At 38.1% G+C, this 9,168-nt stretch overlaps 1 protein-coding gene across 2 annotated transcripts; it reads left to right on the top strand.

Moving 5' to 3' along the window:
• The first annotated feature begins 768 nt into the window (after positions 1-768).
• On the top strand, positions 769-8,131 carry LOC133714507 (uncharacterized). Of its 2 annotated transcripts, none has more exons than XM_062140625.1 (13): positions 769-971; positions 1,111-1,489; positions 2,641-2,812; positions 2,885-2,934; positions 3,551-3,643; positions 3,719-3,807; positions 4,267-4,345; positions 4,624-4,706; positions 5,093-5,171; positions 5,279-6,002; positions 6,102-6,185; positions 6,353-6,953; positions 7,647-8,131. In XM_062140625.1, the coding sequence occupies exons 1-13, from the start codon at positions 940-942 to the stop codon at positions 7,786-7,788; spliced, it is 2,607 nt and encodes an 868-aa protein (XP_061996609.1). In that variant the 5' UTR covers positions 769-939; the 3' UTR covers positions 7,789-8,131. The 2 variants fall into 2 exon arrangements, with proteins under 2 accessions (XP_061996609.1, XP_061996608.1); XM_062140624.1 differs by having other exon boundaries at positions 770-971; positions 6,102-6,194.
• Positions 8,132-9,168: the final 1,037 nt, after the last annotated feature.

Here is a 9,168-nt window from a genome sequence, read left to right as displayed (position 1 = left end):
AGTGGACAAGAAGAGCAAGACCAACCTGTTGCCGAGGTTGTTGGCTCCTGAAGAGGCTGAGGACGGTGCTGGCTCCAACCCTAAGGGGAAAGAGCTAGCATTTTCTTAAGTCTATTTGCTATTAGACATCTAGTTACAAGCCTTTTAAAGTTGGAGTAATCTATATGGGTTATTCTAAGATGTTTCTAGTTGTTTTTTGTACCACAATTGCGTGCTGGCAGATTAGACTAGATGAATGATTTTTCCTTAGAATAGCGAGGTTGTTCTTGCTTGGTTTAGGCTTGCTTTCCAATGAGCGTCCCTTTAAACTTTAATGAGTTTAGTATTGGCTTAGATAGGTTTTATATGGTTTTTTACCGGATTTCTTGTGTAAGTGCATGTTAGACTCTGACATGTTTTTATGTCTTTGATGACTAATAATATCAAATCCTATTAAAAAAAAAAAAAAAAGGTTGTCTACTTATAAATTCTATTTTTTTTTTCTGATGTAAAATTTCCACGCTTATTTTTAAAATTTTTGAAACTTGGTGGTGAGTTTTCCAATATTAGCAATATGGATCTTTTAACCCTTCATTGTCAATATCAAAAATTCAAGAACTAAAGTGAAGAATTATGGCAGTGTAAAAAATAATTTTGTAATTCGACCCCATTGCTATATGTGTATTGACCAAGGGACCCCGAGCCGAAACGACACGACAAATCCCAAAATTGAAAGTAAAACGCACACAAACCCTCAAATCGGCCACACAAGAGAGAGAGGACCTGTTTCTCTCCCCGTCTCTCTTCTCTCTTCCCTTTTCTTCGTCATCACAGTCACCCCCACACCTATAAATTGGTTTTATTTTCTTATATAAATTTAATTAAAATTTTCTCCCCCAAGTAAAAATTTTAGGAGGGCGATCCCCTAAACACAAAATTTTTTTTGAAATCTAAATCTTGATGGCATTTCACGTCGCTTGCCCAATTACATGGTATACCCTCTCTCTCTCTCTCTTTCTCTCTCTAAAACCCTCTCTCTCTCTCTTTCTCTTTGGTTTTCCCTCTCTTTCTCTGGCTCACTGAAACTTTCTTCTTCTTCTCTGTTGTGGTGGTTTTGGTTTTGTTTTGAAGCCGGCGAATCTGCTTCTGTCCGCTAGGGTTTCCTCGATCCCTCGCCACCGCGAATTCCAAGGCGTGCTTCCTCGACGAGGTCATCAAGGTCCATGACTTTCTCAGCGATCCGTCCGGAATTAGGGCTCGCGGCGACGACGCCAAAACCGTCCAGGTCGCCGTTCCCAAAGTCGCGCCGCCGCCTCCTCCGCCGCCGACGGCTCAGCCTGTTCCGCCGTCGGTGGCCGGAGGAGATGCCGCGGTGACGGCGCCGGTCGATGATGAGTCGGCGGCTGCGGCCTCCGCGCAGGCCAAGCGCGCTGCTCTCCAGCGCAAGGCTGCCGCGGATATGGTGGCCGCTGAGGACTTCGCTCGCCGCTTTGAGTCTGGTGATTTGTCGGTGAGCCTCTTCAAATTTACTGCTTGTACTGTATGAATTTTATGTGTTATGCACCTGCTTATTAGGATTTTATCTTTTTGGAGTTCACTGGCTGTAATTTGGAGATGTTAATTTTTTGTAGATGAATACACGATATGTGAATTTCGAGTTTTCGTAGAGTTAATTGTTTGAGATTTTGTTATATATGGTACTGGGAAAGTGCTTGCTGAGTGTTGATTAGTTTTTACTGTTTCTGCTAGATAATGACTTTTATGGGTTCTTTTCGGGCTCATGTTGGTTCGCAGCAACGAGAGGCTTTGAATTACTAGCTGCGAATTTCCTTAAGTAATAGGGTTCCATTTATTATTACATGTTTGTATTTGTAGGCAATGCATTTATATATTTATTTTTTTTTAAATTTTCCTGCTTTAAGTTTGTTGAGCTATCAACATCTGTAAAGGCGGCTCCAGGTGGATTTTTGTGGTCATCTTATAGAGGCGCAGGAATAGGACTGACTGTGAAAAAATATGAGAGAGAAAGCAATAGCCTTTCATTGGGAAAAATGTTTTGTAAAGGGTGAGTCTAAGTGGTTGCAGCACTTTTAGCTGCAAAGAAAATGCTTTTAAGTAGCTTCTCAACTTAAGAACCCAAAGTAGGGTTTATATTCTAATGATATAACCTTCAACTAGGATGTAAATGTGTTTCTTCCTTGCTTATAGAACCTCCCAGCTACACACATACACACACCCAAGATGTGCTGCATATGAAAAACTACAGTACATATGCTCTAATAAGGAATGGAACATCATGTTGAAGTGCCCTCACCCGTTTGGTTTAGTCAGACTTGATACCCCATTAGCTTTGGACACGATATGAGACCTAGCAAGTTTTGCTGTTACTCGAATGGCATACCTCCATTTAGCTGCTGGAGTATGTGTTGTATTTGATTATGTCGGGGCACCTTTTTTCCATTATAATCTGATTGTTATGAGATAGTTGTGCTATTTATAATTATCTTTTCACGTAGTATTGCGATCTTGATAAAAAAGTTGGCTGTTCAATTCTTTATAGATCCTTTTATACTCTCTCCCCCTAAATACGTATGTGTATACTCACCCGTATTGTTTATGTTGGATAATATAAATTTTTCATTTTTTTTCCCCTGTTATCAGGACACCTCCAGAGGAGTTGTGGGAGAAGAGCAGGGTCAGTCCAATGTTATGTGTCGGATATGCTTTTGTGGTGAAAATGAAGGAAGTCAGAGAGCAAGAAGGATGCTTCCATGTAAAACCTGTGGCAAAAAGTACCATAGGAACTGCTTGAAAACTTGGTCTCAACACAGAGGTACTAATGGTTCCTAAGCTTTTGTAAGAGGCTATAGATTTGACATATTAATGTACTGGAAGTTCTTTGCAGATCTATTTCACTGGAGTTCATGGGCATGCCCCTCGTGCCGAATTTGTGAGGTAATGAGTGATTTGCAATACTCCTCCAATCTTGTTACATGTATCTTCTATTCAGCTTCCTATATCACCTTTTTTTAATTTTTTTTTTTGTTTTTTGTTTTTTGTTTTTTTTTTTGTGGGGATATTATCTATTATTGTTGGTCTACAAAACTCATGTTCCCATTTTGCATGCACACCCAATCATGTGTTTTCTAGTATTCTCCTGATATGCCTTCGTTTATTTGTAAGTTTCTTTTTCTTTTCCTGTTTCGATCATTGCTCTCTTATATTGTAACTTTTCCCTCAAAAACCCTAAATATTTTTAGGCATCTTAATAATATGATCCCTGATATATGTATCAAAATAAAGTCTGGTGTTCCTATGCCTAAAATTAGGGCTGTTGGCCACCACTACATTCTGTATCGAGATACCTCCGCTTGGTCTATTATTATAGGCTATAAATTGTCTCTTAATAACACTTCATGAGGACTTATTTATTTAATTTTATCCACCGATTCTTTTATACATGTCATTTTAAACCAATGATGCCAGATTATTTGTATGGGCCAGTGGTCCTGGTATTGGGTTTCCAAAGAGTCACTTCCTTAACCAGGTACCTATTGCATCATTTTTCCAGGTATGTCGAAGAACAGGAGATCCAAACAAACTTATGTTCTGCAAAAGGTGTGATGGTGCTTACCACTGTTACTGCCAACATCCTTCACATAAGGTGGGATGCACTACTTATTTATGATTTCCTATCTCAGGCTGAAAATATGCTTATATTTGTTCATGCATGTTGCAGAATGTTTCTGCTGGAGTTTATGTGTGCCCAAAACATACAAAGTGTCACAGCTGTGGGTCAAACGTGCCAGGAAATGGTTTGAGTGTAAGGTGTGTATTTTTACTATTTTGATCTAGTAGTTTTATTATCTTTCCTACACTGAGGACAAGATGATTGTTATTGTGATTTTCTGATTTAGTTTACTTTGTAGTATCTTAGTTTTCTGTGTTCTGCACCTTGTGAGATTCTGGCCTTCTCACACCATGCCTATTGGTGTTATACCATCTCGCACATCCTTTTAAGTTATATGTTCTGGGGTATTGTGGTGTTTTGCATTTGATGTAGTTTCTATATGTCATTGAAATCCATCAGGAACATGTTTCATAATGAGTTTTGTTTGTGTAAGACGCTTATACAATTTTAATCTTTGATGGGCCTCTCTTTCTCACGGAACTCAAAGTTGTTCATTTTTATTACCCCTCTCTTTTCTTAAGTTTGTTATTTTTATGACCCAATTAGCTAACTTGGAAGGAAGTCATAGACTTATGCTTTGCTGGTTAAATTGACAGGTGGTTTTTGGGGTACACCTGCTGTGATGCATGTGGACGATTATTTGTTAAGGGGAATTATTGCCCTGTTTGCTTGAAGGTACTAATTATTTTTTAGACTATTTTCCTGAGGTTATTTTTTTTTAATTGACTTTTATGATTCGTGTTGCATTTGATTGATCAGTTAATTATTACTAGGAGCTACAGTTATTCATGTACTAATTAATTTCAACGGTATATCTTATTTTTGAAGCATCACATTGGATTATGTTATCTGTCCTGTTTGTATGCATGCACACTGTATACATGCCTCACACGGGCACACAAAAAATTAGGGAGATGCACACTCTTGACAATATCCATTTTGGCATTTTGTAGGTTTATAGAGATTCAGAATCAACACCTATGGTCTGCTGTGATATTTGCCAGCGTTGGGTACATTGCCATTGTGATGGGATCAGGTTGATTATTTTGTATACTTACAATTACTGTGCTTAGTTTCCTCTGATTCCGCTGGTTCTGAAGACCAATTTCTATAAAGAACATGGTTGGTTGTCCAATTTTAACAGGAGATATGATTTCATTTAGCAAAAAGTAATGGAATGACATGTCATTCTGTTCACTCTTTCTTTCTTTACTCAGATTTCAGAAGCCTTAGGTCTGGCTAGCAGGCAAATCATTTTTTTTTTTTTTGAAAAGGGCAAATCATTTTTAATATCATGCATTTATGTTGGTGAATGTTTCCCTCTGAAGCCTCCTTTCCATCCATATATAAATGCAAAATTAATGTTTGACATTAATATGAATTTTTTACTTGTTTCCTAAATTGTGTTATTTCTTTTTCCAGTGATGAAAAATATCAACAATATCAGTTAGATGGAAATCTCCAGTACAAATGTGCCACATGTCGTGGAGAGTGCCACCAGGTTCGCTAAAGTTAAATATTAGTTCCCTGCCCCCCCCACCCCTCAAAAAAAAAAATTAAAAAAAATAGAAGAGAATAATTGACCGTCTGTTGAATCTCTTCTGCCAGGTCAAGAATCATGAGGATGCTGCGAAAGAGCTTTGGAAGCGAAAAGACGAAGCTGAACGAGATTTAATTACTAGCTTAAGGGCTGCTGCAGGGTTGCCAGCTCCTGAAGAAATATTTTCTATTCCTCCCTATTCTGATGATGAAGAAAATGGCCCTCCAATACAAAAGAGTGAATATGGACGTCCCTTGAAATTGTCTCTCAAAGGATTAGTTGATAAGTCGCCAAAAAAGACCAAGGACAGTGGAAAGAAATCTTTAATCAGAATCCCTGCTAAGAAGAAGGAATACCAGGAAATTTCAATCAGTAATATCGAAGCAAATCAGAGTGTTCGAGGACATGATCACCAATACCTTGGGTCGGACAAGAATGATGAGATGCATTCCTCTAAAAATGCAGAACCAGAAGTATATTCTTCACCTCTTGCTGGAAGTGTGAGCCATACTGAAGAGATTTTCTCTGTCAGTGAGCCAAGCGTATTGAAGCACAAGTTTGTTGATGAAGTGATGTTGAATGGTGGAGATAGGACCTCCAAAGTTCGTATTAAGGGCAAGTCTCATGGTCTGGATAGTGTAGAGGACACTGGGAAGCATGCTGGCAAGTCTAAGCCTGTGAAAGAGAAGAAGCTAGTGATAAACTTTGGTGCAAAAAAGTTAAATATAACTAAATCTCCAAGTTCTGATGCTTCAACCTATCAAAGAGAACATGCTTCGGTGACCTCCAATGGTATTTCATCTATATACTGTATAGGGAACAAATATCAGATATTGTTGTGTCTCTCTCTCTCTCTCTCTCTTTATGATTTGTGATCCTATTCACGAGCAGGTGGTGAAGATGCGAGCCAGAGGACAACAAGTACTATGGTGGGAAATAGACATGATGGTTCTGCTAATTTTGGCGATGCTAAAGGTATAAAAGGTAGAATCCCCTTAATATGCCTTAAATTTGATTCTTATCTGTTTCCTATTTCATTTATTAGTATCTTGGTCGATTTTCATTATTTTATGTAACCAAAACCCTCGTGCTGGTCTACAATTTTGCACAGATAGAATTGATAATTCTTTGTCATGTGATAGGTTCAAAGGTTGCTGGAAGAGAAGGAAATATTATAAAGTTGGGAAAGGCTAGGTCAGGAGCTCCAGATCATAACCCCAAACTTGTGAAAGGTGATAGGGTTGAGGAAGTCGAAGGCATTCCTCCGGAGCAGGCGCATGTTTCATCCGGAAAAAGCATTGAAGGAGGCATGACTGCAAGTGAGCCTGCAGTTGAGATCCCCACTATGAGAAATAACAAGGTATACTCAAGGAAGCACTCAGAAAGCAGGTCTGCTGTATCTGCTCATAGGAATGATGATTCTGGCCAAACACCAGTTTCACTTTCTTCCTCCAAAGATCATAAGCCTTTGTTGAAGTTTAAGCTTAAGAAACCTAATGTTGAAAGCCAGAGTTCTTCTCAGCATGAAGAAGAAAAAAGCTCTGTTAAGGGCCAACGGTCAAAAAGAAAGAGACCATCACCGTTTATGGAGAAAACATCATTTAGTGAAAATGATGATAGGGGACCGTCGGTTGAAGATAATTTAATGGATGAGATCATGGATGCTAATTGGATTTTGAAAAAGTTGGGAAAAGATGCAGTTGGAAAGCGAGTTGAAGTACAGCAGCTATCGGACAATTCATGGTGAGTGCTTTTGTTTTACCTAGGTTTGGCACATCAGTCATATGTTGAAATTGTTCCATTACATATTTTCCTAATTCAATCTATCATTTAGAGTAGAAAATAGTCATTCAAAGTTTTTGGGAGGATGATGCGTACTCGTTTCTCCAACTCTCCTTATTAAAGAAACCAAACCTTCAACCAAGTAGAACAAATTATGAATCAAAACATTGAATGCCTATATCGTGAGCTGTGAACTTCTTAGTTTTATGTTTCTTACCTCTAGAATATGAAAAATACTACGAAGACATCTGCTTCACAGCTCAGGAGTCAATTTGTATGTTTCTCAGCTTTTGCCATGCATATGCGTTTCAGCTGCCTTTTATGCATACATTTGATCTCATTTACAAGGGCAATAGTTTATTAATGGCTGTAGTGTAAGGCTGTTGGGAGGGGGCTAATTTTTATAAAGGAACGAGATTAAATGGCTGGTATTGTAAATATCATGTGAAGAGAAAATGATGAATGCCATTCAAACACTGAATCAATATCTTAGATGAAGATGTGATTGCTACTTTGGTGTGATAATTGGTGCATTTGAAAACAAAAAAAAAAATCTGTTTAATGCTCCTTTTCTTGCCAAGTATGTTGGTTTGGTGGGAGAACTGCAGTTCATTCGTTATATGTTGATTTCTTTTCCCCTTTTCATGTATTCAGGCACAAGGGAGTCGTTAGTGATGTTATTGAAGGCACATCACTGTTATCTGTTACTTTAGATGATGGCAAAGTCAAATCTCTGGAACTTGGAAAGCAAGGGGTTCGCTTTGTATCCCAAAAGCAGAAGAGGTCGAGAACATGAGGGGGATGTATTTTTGTTTTGTTTTTTTCATTTGGAGGCTTCCTTCCCCATTTTGGTTAGATAGCTCTCCACATACATATGTTGTAGCATTTGCCGTGGCTTGTAATTTTGGTCATTCTTCAGTCTTCACAGAGGAGAGAGGGAGTTGTTTGTTGGGTGCTCATGTGTCTTCGTAGAAGAGTTAATTCCATCCAACTTGGGTTAGCTACACGGCAGGCTTTCTCTCTCCTATGCTCCCTCATTCTCTCTCTGTATTTCAATACTGTAGTCTCGACATTAAAAAAGTTTCTGTAATAGGACAGGAATGTTGACCCTGAAATAATAGGGTGCTGTTTTTATATCAGGCTTGATGCATTACTATCTGTAGAAATAAGTAGGAATTATTTTGTTCCAAAGTCATGGTCGCTGAAGTTAATAAGCACGTGATTAATTCAGGTGATGATTGCAAACAATAGTTTCGTTCATCTACTCGGTTAATTTTTGATTCAATTGTGTTTAGCTATCATTGAATTTAAATTTAAGGGTGGATAGTAATGAGGCAGTTGAAGTTACTTTTCTCGTTATTCTTTACGACTGAATTTAAATTCAATGGAAGTTGACACAATTAAATTAAGGAATTGACTGGGTGTCTGGGTGAACATGACTCACAACATGGGTATTCATATATATGAAAACGTGTCCTTAAAGTTGAGACCCCTAGAATCAGCAGCAAATACAGGGTCTGCACCTCTGATGGCAAACCCTGTATTTGCAGGATCAGGATTTGACAAAACAGTAACCTGTAGTTGAGTTGAGATGAAAACAATATAACCTCGATTACAGAAGTGTAAGATACAAAGTTATACAGGTGGAGGTGGCAAGTCGACTATCTCATAGGGTTGATATCATGTATAATTATACAAAATTATATATGATATCCGTTGGCTCCAATATCTCTAAAGAGCTCTAGGAGCGTGTATTATGGTGCCGTTGGGCAAAACAAATTATGTCATTACACAGCCTTGGATTATATGATTTATATCTGATGGGCCTTTCACAGTTGTCACAAAGGAATATGTCTCGAAAATAAAATTAAGGGAATAAAAACTCAAATTTTATTCATTATTAAGCCAACAAATACATCAAAGTTCCAGAACAATATCTAATCCAAAACTATTAATACTAACAATGGTAGTCACTCAACTTCTTTCGGTAACTCCAACACAAATATACGACCAAGTAAGAAGAGAAGAGATTTCAGTGGAGCTATGCTCGCTTAAGTACACGTATCTCTTACAACTCTAGCCTAGACATCGTATCCATTTTGTATGAGCCTATTTGAAGGGAAGATAAGACCAATGTTCAGTAATAAAATATGGCAAATGTTATTACAATCATTCT

The sequence above is a fragment of the Rosa rugosa genome, chromosome 6 (assembly GCF_958449725.1).
Source record: "Rosa rugosa chromosome 6, drRosRugo1.1, whole genome shotgun sequence".
In the NCBI taxonomy this organism is placed as follows: Eukaryota; Viridiplantae; Streptophyta; class Magnoliopsida; order Rosales; family Rosaceae; genus Rosa; species Rosa rugosa.
Note: the sequence above shows the minus strand (reverse complement) of the source record. Positions and strands in the feature narration are given on the sequence as shown.